Source organism: Osmerus mordax, chromosome 9, assembly GCF_038355195.1.
Source record: "Osmerus mordax isolate fOsmMor3 chromosome 9, fOsmMor3.pri, whole genome shotgun sequence".
NCBI classification, from domain to species: Eukaryota; Metazoa; Chordata; class Actinopteri; order Osmeriformes; family Osmeridae; genus Osmerus; species Osmerus mordax.
In genome coordinates this window covers 4093115-4111042 of record NC_090058.1, presented here as the reverse complement: position 1 = coordinate 4111042, position 17928 = coordinate 4093115, and the positions used below count along the sequence as shown (strand labels likewise).

At 46.6% G+C, this 17928-nt stretch overlaps 1 protein-coding gene across 1 annotated transcript; it reads right to left on the bottom strand.

The window, feature by feature from the left end:
- Nucleotides 1-405: 405 nt before the first annotated feature.
- On the bottom strand, nt 406-6303 carry g2e3 (G2/M-phase specific E3 ubiquitin protein ligase). The gene is made up of 15 exons (XM_067243517.1): nt 6292-6303; nt 5802-5905; nt 5609-5706; nt 5377-5478; nt 5033-5157; nt 4778-4940; nt 4530-4636; nt 4114-4230; nt 3912-4036; nt 3277-3382; nt 2688-3097; nt 2330-2511; nt 2000-2172; nt 1581-1792; nt 406-1262 (listed from the first exon to the last, which is right to left on the bottom strand). The coding sequence occupies exons 2-15, from the start codon at nt 5851-5853 to the stop codon at nt 1015-1017; spliced, it is 2220 nt and encodes a 739-aa protein (XP_067099618.1). The 5' UTR covers nt 5854-5905; nt 6292-6303; the 3' UTR covers nt 406-1014.
- Between the last annotated feature and the right edge of the window lie 11625 nt (nt 6304-17928).

The following is a 17928-nucleotide window of genomic DNA, read 5'->3' as shown; positions in this document are numbered from 1 at the left end:
CAGCTACACCTGGATGAGAGGGGCCTGAGGAGAAGTCTGCAGTTGGACCCTTCTCGGAGAAGGGATAGTTCGATTGCATTCAGGCTTGATTACCTTACCCATCCTTGGTATACCGATGTCGCATTCTGAATTTTTTCAGCTCATATTTTTGGGATCTGAATTCAATTTAAATATTAAAGTATTTAAATTCAAAACATCATGCCACTGATTTTCTTCCATATAATACACTGATTTAATCCAGTGAGCAAAATTGAAAATGTGACATTTGAAAAGGTTCGCAAACGTTTTCTTGCAAAAACATGTGAATCCATGCATTAGTATGCAGGGGCACCATACCGGAGGTGAGGGAGTATGACCAGGGGGCCCAGAAACCCCAGCAGCACCCTTTTTAGTATGGGTGTCAACATGAAGGGTTGAAAACAAAATGCACTCATTATATAATGGGGAAAAATAATTAAATAAATCTCAAGACAGATTGAATTGTGTTTTTATATGGAATATCCCATGTTCCATGTAGAATGTAATATAAAAACAAAAAACAATCAGGATGCCTAACCCCCTTGTTGAGTCAGCACCATACAGTTTAAAATCTACCAGGGCCCTAAAACCAATACAAACATGATGGAAAACATTTAGTCTATATAAAAGCATAATTACAGCCATGATGGATAAAAAATCCTAATATAAAAAACCGTTATATCCAAGACAAAAACATCCACAAAGTTAAACAGACAGAAGTTTGCATACAGTTAATGACCCTCTACCTTAAGGTCAAGGACGGGAAGTACGGTAAACTCTCAAGTACAAATTTGGTTCTAAATCCCTCAATTTCCAACCCCCCTTTTGAAGATCTGAACATAACTCAATAGGGTTTAGGGCTTGTGTGTGAACGTGGTATCAGTTCACACTGTCAAGCAATTGAAGATGTAGTCGTAGTGAAGATCAACCGATGACACATTCGTAGGAGGTCCAACTTATTCAACAGGTCGTTGAGTACAAAAGTCGATCTGTCCTTCACATTATCTGCATGATGGCGAGCTGGCAGATGGAATACTCCATGTGCTTCTTGAAGGTTTCGTATGTAGGCACCACGGGCAGATAGAGGCAGTTGGCACTGGGCGTGCTGGTGGGGAAGGCCCCTGCTGGTTCCAGGGGGTGGAGGAAGGCCACGGTGGGGGCGGGGTGGAACCCTGCAGCGGGTACCTCCTCTGCAGCGGTGGAGAACACCAGCACGTCCTCCAAAGAAGAAGCACAGCGGCCCTCTGGAGGAGAGAGGCGTGGCTGGGTTAGATATACAGTACACAGGAGGGGGTTCTCCAATCCTGGTTCTCGAGGGTCGCTGTCCTGCATGTTTTAGATGTTTCCCTGCTCCAGCACACCTGGTTTCCACAGAGCTTGATAACAACCCATTCATTTGAAACAGGTGTGCTGGAGCAGGGAAACATCTAAAACATGCAGGACAGTGGCCCCTCGAGGACCAGGATTGGAGAACCCTGCAGTACAGGAAGCCTTTTACAACTCAATGCAGAATGTTGTTCTTTTGCAGTCTGGTTATAACTGAGGTACACACACACACACACCTTCACACTCCAGGAGGAAGTGTCTCCAGAAGGTCACCACCACGGTCTCCTTCCTTGACAGGTTTTGGTCGTCAGAGAAGACGACAGTGAAGAGGCTGAAGACTGTGTCTGCATTTAGCTTCTCAGACGGACCACAGAACACCTTGAAGAAAACTTCCGGAAACATCTGGACCTGCTGAAACACACCCAGTGTCTTCAGGCCCTCACAAAACCTGAAGAGACACAGAAGACAAGCATTGTTGAGCGTATCTTGGTCCTTTTGATAAATATGCGTCAGGAAAAGGTGTGATAAAGTGCACACTGTGTGTTAACCACAAATACTGTACTCGTAAAAGATACAGCGAAGCAGGTAACCCCAATATCGGCAGACTATCCATATCCTGAGCAAAGTCAGTTTCCATGTGGGATCAGAAAGGCACCTCTGGAAGGGCAGCTGCATCCTGGTGATAAGGTGGAAGCTCACGACATCCTCCAGTAGGGCCTGCTTATCTGCCAGGCCGCTGACCGCTCTCATGCAGCCTGCCACCTCCAGGTACTCTGCTGCTGCCTGCATGGCCTCCCTCAGCTCCTCAACCGTAGTGGACCCCTCGATCTAGAACGCAGAGGACAAGACAACATTTTTTTTGAATGCCATTTTTGTTGTTATTGTATAAAACTTAGCACACAGTTCCTGCTTATACCAGCCACGGAGCGCATGAAACAAACATCCCACTACGCAAGACAGCTGAAAGCAGTAGTTCAAGCCGTACCTGTCGGACTTTGCGTGCGAAGCGCGTGTCTCCCATGTCGTCCAGGCTGAGGGGTGAGTCTCGGGGGTAGTTGAACAGACACTGGTACAGCGCCCTGGAGAAGAAGCCAAGAGGAGGACCTCCATGGACCAGGCTGAGGGATAGCAGACAGCCCACATCGTAGTACAAGTCCTCACGCAGAGCTGAGGGCACACCAAAAAACAGCATAGTTTGAATGTCCATTCATTTCCACAGTGAAGGATTTCTGAAGCCTGGATGAGGGGGGGTAAGGAGATGGCCAGGTCATCATTGTCAATGAGAATTGGTTCTCAATTGACCCATCTGGTTAAATAAACATTAAATGTGTATAAATGTCTACCTTGTGAGTCAAGAGCCAGATTTTTGACTCCCTCGGGCCCTTCGAACAGCGTCAACCTCTGGATGTGCCTGACGAGCAGACGCAGGAAGCATCGTGTGTCCCCTGCGTCCGGCTTCCTGGGAGAGAGACTCCTCTGGATGCCGGTGAAGCGAACACAGAGGGGCCTGTCTGGGCTGAACTGGCTGCTCTTCACCAGCTCCAGGGCAGCTCTCAGGACCTGATCCCTTGACACAACCACCTCTATGGGGACGGGGGCCAGACTCGGGCTGGGGATGGATCTCCTGATAGGTCTGGGGCTGGTCCTGTGGATGGACCTGGTACTTGGGCTGGGACTGGAGGGGGGCTGCTGGAGTAGCTGGCTGGCCAGGGCTTGAAGCATTTCTGCTGGGGTGCTTCCTGACAACGATGGCCTGTGAAGGATAAAGTGGATAGAGGGTTGACCCTTCCCACAAAAACAACAAACCAGTTCCTTACCCTAAAAAAAGGCATCATCTACCAAAAAGATCAAACATTTACCAAACTAAATTACAATTATGGTACTGACTTGCATATCTCCGTTAGCTATTGCCGAACAAACATGTGGACGTACCTTTTGCAGACAAGAGCTGGATGGAGGGAGGGGGTGTGTCGTTTGGAACCCCTCCTCTGTTCTCCAGACTCCGGGGCATCTAGGCGCCTGGGGCTGGGGAGACACACTGGGGAAGACATTTACATTTAGTCATTTAGCAGACACTCTTATCCAGAGCGACTTACAGTAAGTACAGGGACATACCCCCGAGGCAAGTAGGGTGAAGTGCCTTGCCCAGGGACACAACGTCATTTTTTGCACAACCAGGAATCGAACCAGCAACCTTCTGAGTAATAGCCCGATTCCCTAACCGCTCAGCCATCTGACTCTCCAAGTACTACAGGTAAGACAACACACGCCAACTCCAACATGAAGGAACTCTTCATATGGGGACTGGGAGAGACACAATGCATAGACTGAGAAATATATATATATATATATATTTAAATTTGTCATGCTTTATTAGACAGTCGAGTTGACAGTGTAGTGTAACAGGAAAGGCAGGGAGACAGAGAGGGGAAAACATGCAGCAAAGGGCCCAGGCTGGATTTGAACTCAGGCCGTTGTGGTATGACCTCATGTACTTAACCGGTGAGCTACCGGGGCACCCCGTGAAGAAATATTTGACCGAAAAACGTGGAAGTCTTTCAGGCTACCTGTGCCGTCCACGGTCGCCAAGCAGTCGTCACAGACCCAGGTGCTGCACTGGAGTTCCAGCGAGGAGCACTTCCGGTGTGTTCCTCTGGAGCCACACAGCTTACAGCGCAGTAGCTCAAACCAGCTGGGGAAACACAGCACCATGATGAGCACCAACCATCACCAAGCACACAACTGGATCACACACACACAAACACTTACCCTTTCTTGGAAGAAGAGGACCTTCCGCTGTGGCAGATGCATTTGACAGCGTCACAGTGCTGATATAGCTGCAACAACTCTCCATAGGCATTCTCCTCCAACTCCCAAGATGCATCTCTGTGGTGGCAGGCAATTATATTATCATCCCCACACAGAGATAAATGTTTATCTATGAACATTGACCTGAAAACAGCAAGGGATGAGCAACTGTAATGTAAATGTAAACGAGCACCTCTGATTCAGAATGTATGTGTTGCGTTTCTATATTGTCAGAGGAAACCCACATACCTTTCAGGTATGTGGGTGGTACAGTATCTATGTGTTGCATTTCTTTCCTGTCAGAGGAAAGTACCTTTCAGGTATGTGGGTGGTACAGTATTTATGTGTTGTATTTCTTTCCTGTCAGAGGAAAGTACCTTTCAGGTATGTAGATGCCCATGCGCAGCATCTCCTCCTGGAACTGTTCCTTGTTGTTGCACAGTGTACATCTGAAGAAGAACATGCCTGCACTGTGTGCCTGGCGCTGAAATACAGAAACAACAAATGATAAAATCAACCAACCGATTCACTAACCAATCCAATTCATTCAATCTACCTGACCAAGAAACCAACCAGTGCTTGTTCTCAATCAGATAAATGGCAAGGCACCAGCGCTCCTCCCCACCTGGACACAATCTCTGTGGAACCAGCTGTTGAGGCAGGAGGGACACTTGAGGACAGAGAAGGACAGGTCTGGCTCCAGGTGCCCCAGACACACGGAGCAGGACTGTGGCAGGCTTGCGTCACATGATGCAGACTGTTTGGGGCTGTGCTCCATACAGTAGGACCTGGGGAACCAACACACATTGCCTTAATCTGGGGGGGGGGGGGGCTTATAAACATGCAAAGGTGCTGAAATGATTGTTGTCTGACGGCTTACGGGAATTCTCCTGTGAACTGGAAGTTGAACTGCTGCTGTTTCCCACAGGGGAAATGGACAGTCTTCCTGCAGCTTCTGATGTAGCAGCCAATGGAAGCACCCTTCTTCTTACAACTATTACATGTCTGCAACACAGGTAAACAGACAGCAAGTCAGTCAGTCACCTCTAGAATAAGACTGGCTTGTGCCCACATGACTTGGATGCAACACAAACGCAATGCAGAATTCAGGGCACCCACTAGACTTGTACGCAGTCCCTCACAGGCAAGACAAAAGTCACTGTGCCTTGTAGCCAGGCTCTAGCTTGATGGGGCCAGACAATCACCAGTGAAGATGACACTCACCAGCCTAGAGGATCTGCGGACCTCCCGCTTGATATCGTCCAGCAAGAAGCCACAGATGCCTTCGTTCTCCTCCCCTCGCTGGTAAATACCACTGGCCATCAGCTGGTAGATGATGGGGAATAAAGGCACAAATGCTTCATATTGACATCCTTGGCCTCGAGGATACATTCATTCGTTCGTTTAGTTTTGAAAAGAAAACAAATCTCCCTTGCTCTCTCTCTTACACACTCACCAGGCAGAAGTAGTGCACAGTAATTTTGTCTTTTTTACTCGTTATCTTTTCCCCATACTTGTCCGGACTGTCCTCGTCGAGTTTACAAAGAGCACAACCTACATACGGCAAGACAACGCAGCAGAACGTTTGATTATATCATACATGTGGGTCATTGACTTGCTTGTTAACTTACTGCTAATTGTGAACTCACGCTCTTCAGTACTGTTCGCCACAGGATCCCGATTCTTCGTCTTCGTCTTCATGTTCTTTACTGGTGAGGCTGCTACTACTACTAGCTTCGAGCTGTGTGGCAGGCTACACAAAAACAACTTGATTAGCTGGCGAGCTAACTGAGCTAATAAACAACATGCAGACCAAAGCCACATTGTAGCTAATGTCAGCAAAAGCTATTGATCGTCTCTGTGTGACATATTAGAATACCCGTATGGCAAGCTTGTTGCTAGCTAATTAATAACAACAACACTGTTAGTTAATAGATAGCGCTGGGCTGTGTCGTGGCTAATTAGGCAGCTAAGCTAACCCAATAACAAAAACAATGTCAGTCGTTTGCTGGTTAATATGCCAGAGTGGCAAGCAGAACTTTCTAAAGTCTGAACTGTGAATATGATCGCATGCAAAAATGAATATATACTGTGAAAATCATGTATATTTGAACGTTTCAGTGATATTTCTGTACTCACAACAGGTACTGAGCCCACCACTGAGGTTAGCTGAAATTTTAAATTTCCCTCTTCTTCTTCTTCTTCTTCTGACGTTATGGCCGATTTCAACCAACAGTTAAGAGGTGCATCCACGCCACCTACTGTTCGGGAGTGTAATGCCGGTGGCATACACCATCTAAAAAAACAACAACTAGACAGAAACCTTTCACTTCCAAACCTATTGTTTAAAATAATATCAAACATCTATACATTTAGAGAAATACAAGGGGTAGTATTTCATGGGGTGGTAGACTACATTGAAAGAAACTTGTGACTAAATCCATTGATTCACTATGCGATCATCATTAGAAAGGGTGGTGGTGGGGGGGGGGGGGGGTATATATAAAAATACATCCTTCCACAATGCAATACCCGAGATTAACCTATTAATTATTTTTAGTCCGTAGATGTAAAGGAATCAAAACTCATTCTAAATGATCTGTCAGGCTAGTTGTAGTAGGCCACCTACTTTATTTTTCTTATGCAACTTTCGTTTTATAGACATGCGCTAATGGTCTTGTGTGACGGGTATGTAACAGACGTAGCCACGCTCCATCATAAAGATATAGTTCGACACTCGCTGGGTTCGAACGCTAGACCTCTGACTTGCCAAGCGCGACCACTACCAACGACGCCAAAGAAAAGGTAACTCTTCGTTGACGCGGGTTGCCTTACACATACCTGAGGAGAGAGTTTGACGGTTTTCACACCGTTACCCTTGCGTAACCCGCCATCCACACTTACAACTGGAGTCCCAAACCAGTATGATATTTTCCACTGCCAGGCAATTTCATTTTCCGACCTTGCCATTTGTCTATGCAGCGCCATCTAGCGATCATTACCCGTCAGTACATCCCAAGACTGGTCATGAGGGTCATGTGACCGGCTATCCGCGCTATGTGTACGGAAAACCGCCTTGTGCTTCTTGTGTTATCCACTCCAATCCTTTGGATATTGAATAGCATCGATTGTTCTACAGGACTTGCGATCGTCATTGATACCCCTCTCGTGGTTATTGCTTTAATAATCTTTCAGTCCCACCACAATATTAGCTCAACAGCGCAAATACAGGGGAAACTAAGCTGACTAAGTATCAGCTAACTGGTTGGTAGCTAGGCTAGTAGTACTGTAGCTGGCTAGTACCTGGTACATAGGGTGTTTTGGAGAACTGCATATCAGCTACAGAAGATCAGATCCTAGCAGGAATAATTAACCCTTTTGCTTACCTGGACTCAAATCGCTCAGACGGGTTTGTCCTCCCTACCTGAAGAAGAGGCTGTGCTCCGTTTTGCGCCTAGCTTCAGACCTGACCCCCGGACCGGTGAGCAACTAGCTGAGCTAGCCCAATTAATGATGTGTGGGATTGCTAACCAGTACAAAGAGGGATATCAGCAGGGCTGCCAACTCTCATGCATTGCTCTGGATAAGAGCGTCTGCTAAATGACTAAATGCATTGGCCGTGAGACACACGCATATCAGCCAGTTCACTTTGTATTTCTCACGCTGAGAAGGCAACGCCTACCAAGTCGTCCTGATAACGTTGTAAACGGGGGGCGCACAATTGTACGCAGCACAATTTTAGTTGGCCCCACCAAATCTCACCCCAAGGTTTTTTGAAAAGTTCAGAAAATGTCATCAAATGGCCAGTAGATGGTGTAGCCTAACAAGATATTCCAGTGGCATGGATTTCATCATAAATGTCATTCTTCATTTAAACACAAATGCCCATTTTGACAGAAGCATTGCAGTCAACCACATGGATGGTTTAGGTTTAGGGTGTCTTGCTCAAGAGCACTAAGACAGAAAATGACAGTCTAAATTTGAAAGGTTTTGAGACCAACCTTCAATTGCCAGTACAGTGAACCATTCATGTAACCTTGCCTGGGATTTGAACCAAACACCCGTCAGATTCTCTCTAATCTCCTTTTTTTCACTGATAGATGGTTGTTTGGGGAGAGAATTTGGTTCTACAGTGATAAACTAAAGCCAAAACAACACAAATGCTACAAAACAAAGGTCACAGCCATTGTCGAGTATTTAAATCAACTCCAGTATGTTTCCTTGGTTAGCAACAAGATCACCCCACAATGCTCAACTTTCTAAAGTGTTTAGTGTTTGTCTACACGTCTGCAATTGTACCTTTCATTCTGACCTCATATTACATTCTGACCCCCCCCCTCCCCCGCTCGCAAAAGTCTTCTCAGAGGATCCAAACAAGGCCTGTGATTTTCAGCAACGCACCCCCTCCTCCTTTTTGTCCACCACCATTCAGGACTGCCATTATACAAGCTAATTTAGCCAATTATACACAGGTGTGATGCTAATCTCCCTATCACACACTGAGCTCCTGGGTGTAAAAATAGCCTAATTACACATCTGTCCTTGTGGTAGCTTCCAGGGTCTGTTCTCTTGGCAGCGTCTGTTTGGCAAAAACACCTTTATGAAAGGATGATTCTTGTATAGGATAGAGGGAACAACACAATACTGCAGAAAGCAGGAGTTTATTGTGTTGCGGAATGTGCCAGCAGCCTCGTCCTTTGTTCAGTACGTTGAATGGATATTCAGCGATACAGTATGAGGTATACTGGCAACATTAATTACTTTCTGTATAGTTTTCTCACATAGGTGTTGACAAGGTTATAAAAAATATAGGTAAGATGTATTTTTGTGTTTATATCATGGCTGTGTATGTCAGCACAATGTACATTGTCACAACGTTTGTGACATTTCCATGGATGGCAAAAAATATGCCACCACAACACACCAACTAGCATGCCTACATTTGTTCTCGTCCCTATCCATTTGCACATGCATTAAATACGATCCAATGACTTTGTTTTGTTGTTTTTAAAGTTGTAGTTTTGCCATTTTATTATTCTCTGGTGATTGTTATTATTTGACTTGATATCATGTCGTTTTTTATGTTTAATATGTAATGACTTTGTGCTGCCCATCTTGGACTGGACATTATTGAAATATGTTTTATATCTCATTGAACCCATCCTGGTTATTTAAAGATTGAATACATACATACATAAATATAAAATAAAAACCAACCATATCAGCATCAAACAGTTTATTTCCATTCAAATCCAAAACATGAACTTGTGTGTCTGGGTATGGTTATGCATCAATAAGCTGTCTTCAGACAGTACTTTACACACACCCACAGTATCATCTACACACATGCTGTAGTGTAGGCAGACAGTAACCAGTAAGACACAGTATTGTACACCTTTTATGGCCGGAGAGGGAGGGGGTACACAAGAGACATCAAACCCTTCATTAAATTCTCCCACTTTTGATGAGTTAGAGTGATGTGACCAGCAGCCTGCTCTCAGACTCCAGCTCCCTCCCGGGTGACTAAGACATGATTATCATCCAGCCTTGGAGCTGTGAACTGGGCCCCGAGATTGGAGTCAGAGGGGGACTCTCCACTGGATGGAGTCAAATTAAATGATTCGGTCCCTAGTTAGTTGCCGCTTTCAATATTCGGGTGGCTGTGGGGAATATAGGATTGACTCCGACCCTGGGAGGACTGGCTCCCGGCACACATTTGTAACAGCTTGTGATATCTCATCTCATGTGGCTGGAGGAAATTGCTGTCTACACAAGCCAAATAACTCTGTCTCCCTGACCCCAGAGTGGCTCAGTCTCATTATCAGCTTCAGCACTCGTCTCACTGGGGTCCCAGTGTCATCTCCCCAGCCCACAGCCCTCACCCTCTAACCCCCCCCCCCCCACCCCCACCCCACCCCATCCTCACCCCTTGTCATCCTCCTTCTCCCTACCTCTCTTGACTCACTCTCCTTATCCTTCTCCTCATCCCTCCACTCCCACTCCCCCCCCCCTGTCCTCACCCTCTCTTTACCCCTCCTCCTCGGCATGAAAATTGCCTTGTCTGCAGAGTGATAGAATCTGCCTGCTAATCAGTCCAGAGTTTTCAGCAGAACCTGCAGGGCATTGACAGAGAGAAAGGGAGAGAGAGCTACACCTACACCTGCTTATTTTACCACTCTCTCCCTTTTTTCCTCTCATTTCTTTCTTTCCACTGAATAAATTTAAATCACAAGAGCCAGCAGCACCATTTGACTCTCCTTTCCAAACTAACCTCCTGTTACCTTTGTTAGCACAGCCTGCTGTCAGGTGTTCCTGTGTCTGTGTGTCTACTGAGATTACATACGACTGGAACAAGACTATAGGCTGCGACTGTAAACCCCATCAGCATTACTCCGTTCCTTAATATCCTGTCAAAATGTTAACTCCAAGCGAGGAGAGAAGTGTCTGAATTTCGTTCTGTAAAATCATGTGTAGTACATGTTTGCCTCCTGCATAATGGTTTCTGCCATGTTTTTCGTTGCACGTCATGTCATTTCTCATAGTACACTGTTTAATTTGATGGAATAGTGCTGCTGAGAAGGAGAAGAGGGGAGGTGTGGAGGGGAAAGGAGAGAAAAGGGATGGAAGATGAGAGCAGAGTAGGTGGGAGGGCAGGGTGCAGGGTTGTAACCTGAGGATGCTGCTGTCACTTTGGGGGGGGGGGGGGCTGGATGGTGGTCGAGGTCCATGGGACGATGAAAGGCTCAGACATGGGGGGTTGTCAGTGTGTCCTCCTCTCCCCATGTTGGTAACTTCCAGAGAGTGTGATGGTGTGGGGGCTGAAGTGGTTGGAAGGAAGAAGGGCAGGGTGGGGGTTAGGAGGGTGGAGCCTCTCTCTGTCTTTGTGTGATGGGGTATCAATGACCACCATGTTGGCCCACAAGAGAGAAACACCCACCGACAGCAAAAACAAACAGACACCACAAACGCTGGAGGTGCACACACCAGGACATGTTCAAGGACTGGGCCTGGGATTGTGACTAGAGGATTACAGCACTGCTCATACAGGTAACATATCTAACTTGTCCTACCTTTGCTTACCTCATAGTTTAGTCAACCATTCTCTCAATTTACATGGATAGGATTTAACTTCTCTCGCCAATTATGATTACACACAAATTATTATTCCGGACAAGATTGGCTACTCTCTCTTGTCAAACTGTTTTCTTCGTTCATTTATTGAGGGTTTAGGCTGGCTGAGGGGCAGTTATATGGGCGTATGTGAATCCCTCTGTGACATTGCTTGTAAAAAGGGCTATACAAATACATTCTCATCCCACTTAGTACTGCTAGTTTATGTACCCTTAGTATAGATAGTCCACATATTTTAGGTCCCTATATGTTTATTGTATGCACCTTCCTGCCAAAGCAAATTCCTTGTCTGTGCAAACTTTCATGGCGAATAAATCCCATTCTGATTCTGATTTGATTAGATTTCTCTTCAGAGTGAAGCTACCGACCTGCTTTAACACTGACTAGTTCTTGTCTAGCCGGCACTCTGAACAATGAAACACTTCTCAGCTGCTTGTGTTTGCAAGTCAGGTTCCTTGAGGAAGTTCTGTGATGAGTTTTACTGAATCGGATCATCCGTACAATAAATACAGCATCTGTGAGGTCAATGCCGTGTCAGTCAATGAGAAGTTAACACAGTTAAACGTTATTATCTGTGGATTAGTTTATTTTTAATCATCTCTTCAGCACGTCAGTCCAGACAGATGTTGGTTGTACAGGAGGAAAAACTGCCTTGCCTCCCAACCTTTCAACTTTAGGATGAAAAGCATCTAGTCTCCCTGCTCCTGCCTGGGGAAGAGGCTGGATGTTGACTTGTCAGTCTGCCCTTCTGACTTCTCCTTCTCGCAGATTAAGAGGAGGAGAGAACAACTTGTGTAATGCTCCTTAGAATTTTCCAGCACAGTGCTTCAGCGAAATCTAATTTGAGAGAAAATGGCAACCCAGCTGTTCTTTTGACAGAGCCGAACCAAAACATGGGTTCTTTCAGCGCAACACACGCTAGCCCATCCTCATCTGCACATCAATGGTCCTCCGGGAGCGCACAGGGTAGCAATTACTGCACACTACCGTTCTAGGGGTAATTTACTGGCCCCCTCTCTTCTGAGGCACCGTGAGGATCAGCCAGTGAGGGGGAATGATTGCAGAGGGTGTTTGTCAGTTTGTCGTCTCACAATGCGGCTGCTTTGTGTTGCTCCTGTCAGTCCTCTGACGGCAGATGAGCTCAGATTAAATATCCACATTTATTATGCAAACAAAAGTGGTTAATTGTCCACATATTTGCATGCAGAGGGTAAATGAATTATGCAAGATTTTTTCATAGCAACCGCTTCTGAGAGATGAGGGAGTGGAACTCTGAGATGTGATTGGTGGGTTTGGAGAATAACAGGATCAAACTGACAGACAGACAGACAGACAGACAGGCAGGCAGGCAGGCAGGCAGGCAGGCAGGCAGACCATACGACTGACCGATCGACCTCTTTGTCAAAAGACCAGCGCCATTGAAAAACATCTCTCGCATTGCATCTAAAAACGAACACTAATATCACCTGAACAATACACTAATGTGCTTTGGTTGTGTCAATAACTCCCCTGCAGACACAGTCACTACCACTAATCCATCTGGAGTTCTCCTTTCTCCTGTCATCAACTGAGTAAACAGCTCAATCTGAGGAACACAGATAATAGGAGGCCCAGGCTGAATTCTCACATGTGGCACTACAGGTAGAGCATTAATAACATCAGAGTTCCATCCTAATGCTACATCTCTGCCTGGCCCTAATTGGCTCAGTTAGTCAATTAGCCCTGTGTGTTCTCACCTGCTGCTTCCCCTAAGACAAAGGAGCCAACAGGTTTCTTAAGGACTGCAATTAATATGCAGAAACATAATTTGTCATTGTCAAAATGTTTAAGGTGTCAAGTAGTGCTGAAATATGATTAATTTAGTAGTGTGGATGATGAGGTTCTAGGCTGATGAGAGCACTCCCTGGAGAGTGACTGGAAACAGCCATTTACCATCATAGAGAATGAGAGAGTGATTGAGAGAGAGAGAAAATGAGAGAGAGACTAAGAGAGAGAATGAGAAAGAGAATGAGAGAGAGAGCGTGAGAGAGAGAGAGTGAGATGGGATTGAAACTATGGAAACTGGAACGCGTTTTACAGATGACACAACTGGAACGCGTGTTACAGATGACACATCTGGAACACCTACGCCTATCTTTAGAGATACTGTACTTACCATTCCACCTCAGTTGAGGGTAGCTGATTGTTTGAGCAAGACAGAAATACAGAGGTTGATTTTCAGTTTGTGACAAGCGCCATATGTTGAGTCAGTCTCTCAGGAGGACGCACACACACACACATACACACGCACACGTCACAGTAATGAAAAACATCTGTGTGGATGTGCATGGAACTGTGGAGGAGTGGGGAGGGGATGTTTGGGGAATAATGTGTCCATATGGAGATTGTAGTCTCTGGATTAAGGACTTTACTTTGCAACACATTTTGCGCTTGTCGTCCAAGAGGATGAAGAGCAGGGGGAGGGGGGGGGGGCGAGAGAGGGGGGTCTGGATTACCAGTTTACACGGAGTCACAGGGGCCGTGAACTTCCAACACACCCAGGGGGGTTTTGGAAAGGAGGGGGCCTTGGGAGACACTAGGACTCCGGTCTCTCCTCCACATCGCTGTGACCTTCTTTCCAAACAGTCTGACTCCTCGTGAGCCCATCCCTGATGTTTGGGTGCAGTTCCTCAGCAGCAGAGATTGCGCGAGTCGGTAGTTAATCCAGGAAATAAGATGGCTGCAGGAAGCATGGGAGATCAGTCCACTCATCTCTTACTGTTCTCCAGGCTGAGGCACCATTATTGGAATTAACTGCACTGTCTGTTTGCTTGAACACACACACAGACACACACAGACACACACTGACACACACACACATACACACTGACCCAGTGTGGGATTGAAGCTTAGCATTTGAGGCGTTACCGCATAGCACAACACCCATAACCTCATGACCTGTGGCATTGCTCCCCCCTCCCCATTCCACTGCTAAACCAACCAGGCCGCTATGTGCCCCCCCCCCCCCCCTCCAAAGGCTAATGACCCTGGTAAGCACGGGGTCCCTTAATTGAAAGCAACAAGGAGATCAGCGCATAGCCTGCACTTGAGCCTGGCCAATCCCTAACGATTAAGCTTTACTCTTGTTAAATCCACAAATCCAATCCCCGGCAGTGACAAACACACAGACACACACACACAGACACACACACACAGACACACACACACAGACACACACACACAGACACACACACACAGACACACACACACAGACACACACACACAGACACACACACACAGACACACACACACAGACACACACACACAGACACACACACACAGACACACACACACAGACACACACACACAGACACACACACACAGACACACACACACAGACACACACACACAGACACACACACACAGACACACACACACAGACACACACACACAGACACAAATACTGGGCAAATCGCTAAAATATTTTGTCCACCTTACTTGTTTGGTGACTGTTGTTTTGAGACAGGCTCAAACATAATGAATACATCATAAACAGGGCTTCAGACAATCAGGATAATACTCAACGTAAGAGCAGTTACAATCTCTTACAATGACACTTAATCATTAGTCACATAGTCTTTTTCAATTCAGTGCAAAGACACATACTTCAAGATATTAAACTTTACAATGATTGTTAATTGAAAATCATTAGCGGGATTCGGACACACTTAATCCGACTGGAATTGGGTGAAATTATAACTGCCACTGCCAACCAACCCCACTGTTTACTTCTACCTTGCCTTTGAAAGGAGATTTGCACTGCAGCTTTATAAATTCCTTTTAATTCACATGTTTTAATGTCTTACAATAGCTACACTGTGTTGCTGCAATAATTCTGTCACGACAGAACTCTGTGGCGTGTCACCATACACAGCCAACTGTAAATTATATATTCCTATAATCACAAACTGCTGGAGTAATTATTACAGAGCTGTTGTTTGTTTGTTTGTTTTACTGAAGGAGTCAGTTTGAGCCATGTTGCCAGGAAAACGAAAGCATAGATCTGTCATGCCCTTGTTTGTACTAGTGGGGGTAACCATTGGCAACAGCACAACGTTTTCCCAGCTATTATGTGTGCTTTCCAAACGAAGGACACACTTTAACCATGCGATGGTGTGGGCAACCAGACACAGTGCAAGTGATATAAGACTTAGTGCTGCATGTACCCGTGTTGTGCTGTTTTCTTCTGTCAGTGTTGTGCAGGGTCGCTTGTGGAAGTGGATGGAAGGTGGTTTACTAGTACACAGTACAAGCTTGCTGTGCTACACTTAAAATGAATCTTAACCCTTGTGTTATCTTTGGGTCATTCTGACCCACCGTCGTATTGCGACAACTTTACCGCATACAAAAACAATGTGAAGCATTTTCTTTTAACCGTTAGGCTGTCTCAGACCCCCCACATTACATTAAGGTTAAAAGAAAATTATTTTGATTTGTATTGGGTAAAATTGGGTAAACACAATGATGATTCGTTATGAACCTTTTGGGTCATGTGACCCGAAGGCAGCACAAGGGTTAAGAGAATGTTTTGCTAGAATAGTCAGTGTTCTTGTAACCGCATGGAATGACATCGTCCTTGTAGTACAGTATTGTTTGGGTTTGAGGTATTTCATTAACACTGTTTTGTGTTTCTTTCCAATCCTCCTCAGGAAAGAGAGAATGACCCTGGATCCGGTAGAACAAACTAAGAACAGCTGGGGATTGGAGGACATAGAGAGAGAAAAAAGTGAAACCTTTGATCAAACTGTCAGAACTGTTCATTGAACCCGAGACATGAGAAATGTGTCAGAAATGTGCACGATACTGTATATTTTATATGCCATTAAATGTCCAGACATCTAAAGACTGACAACATAGCTGAACCCTGATTGCTTTCTCCCAGTGGCATAACCACAATACTAAGCAGGATAATGACACAGTGGCTATGGTCTGTACATAGCCTGTCATCATGGTAGACAGGGACCACAGCCCTGAATGCTGACGGACATGCATTTAGCAGACAGCTTGGCGCCCTAGCATGGTCTTAGATGGTCCTGTGTTGGGTTGAAGACCGGGGGGGGGGGGGGGGGGGGATGGATGGAAGTCAGAAGAGGGTAAGTAAGGAGGTTAAGTTTGCTCCACTGGGGTTCTGGTAGTGAGCACTTGACAGATTATTGGTCTGTAAGAACCCAGGCATTACAGACTTATTGACAACACACATGGAAACACCCCCGGTTTACTGGAGAAACAATGCAGCTCTCTGTAATTAGTTTGTTGCCACAATTCAAGGTTATGCGCCACAACAAAGATTACACATTAGAAGGCTGAGTGTTCTAGAATCCCATTATGAACGGGCTAGAATGTGAAGGTTCAAAGTCTGTCAACCTACTCTCCTGTCATGAAACCAGTAATACTGTATTCATAAAGAATAAAACGACTGAGCCTGGGTATGACTTGGATGCAGCGTTGTATCACATGTTCATTGACAGATATCTGCCTAATCTCTCCCAACGGACGATTCCAATTTGAGTCCAAATAAGGATCCTCAAGTGTGCGTGTGTCCACATTCCAGAATGTCTGGCGAAGGCTCATTCTCCCAATCATCACCCTCCTGCATCTGAGTAATGTCCGGACGACCTGGACCACGCCTGAATTCCTCTTCTGCTAACAGGATTACACCCTCCTCTACGTTTCCCCTCCTCTCTACCTCTCTCTCGTCTCCCGTCCACTTGTCATCCCCCCAATCCCACAGTTATTCCGCTGTCTTTACCACTTGTCATCCTCACCCCCTTCTCTTGCAGTCTTCTCTATTTTATCACCCAATCAGATTTCAGGAGATTAGCCAGAGCCTTACGTCTAGGCGAACGCGTGATGCGCTTCAATCCACCTGCAGGACCCAGAGAGCCATGCAGATGGGCCCCAGCCCCAACCAGTCCCACCCCCAGCCCCAACCAGCCCCAGCCCCAACCAGTCCCAGCCCCAACCAGCCCCAGCCCCACCCCCAGCCCCAACCAGTCCCAGTCCCAGCCCCAGCCACAACCAGCCCCACCCCCAGCCCCAGCCCCACCCCCAGCCCCAACCAGCCCCAGCCCCAGCCACAACCAGACCCACCCCCAGCCCCAACCAGCCCCAGCCCCAACCAGCCCCAGCCCCACCCCCAGCCCCAACCAGCCCCACCCCCAGCCCCAACCAGCCCCAGCCCCAATCAGCCCCACTCCCAGCCCCAACCAGCCCCACCCCCAGCCACAACCAGCCCCACCCCCAGCCCCAACCAGCCCCAGCCCCAACCAGCCCCAACCCCAGCCCCAACCCCAGCCCTAGCTCAGCCCAGCTCAGCAGCGCCGGCCGCTAATCCGGCTTGACAGCGCTAGCCCTGAGAGGTGGTGGAGGGGTGGTAGGGCCAGTGCAGTGGGGCAAACAGGGCAACTGTTTTCATGCTCTTTTAATTGTTTGGTTCAGGCAACACATCACAGAGACAGACAGGCAAGCCGGACTTTAACAGAGCGGCGGTGGTGTCAACATGAGAACGTCTCGCCTCTGGATCTTAATTGTTTTAATGAAATATTGAGAAAGAGACTGTTCCTCCTGTCTTCCACAGGACGTTCTGGGATGAGAAGGCCACAAAGC

Excerpts from the sequence above, each read along its gene's own strand:
- g2e3 (XM_067243517.1), bottom strand. The coding sequence starts at position 5,853 with ATGAAGACGAAGACGAAGAATCGGGATCCTGTGGCGAACAGTACTGAA. Across the intron at positions 2,512-2,687 it reads TCTGGCTCTTGACTCACAAG|CTCTGCGTGAGGACTTGTAC; the intron begins GTAGACATTTAT and ends GTGTGCCCTCAG. Across the intron at positions 2,173-2,329 it reads TCGCACGCAAAGTCCGACAG|ATCGAGGGGTCCACTACGGT; the intron begins GTACGGCTTGAA and ends TCTGCGTTCTAG.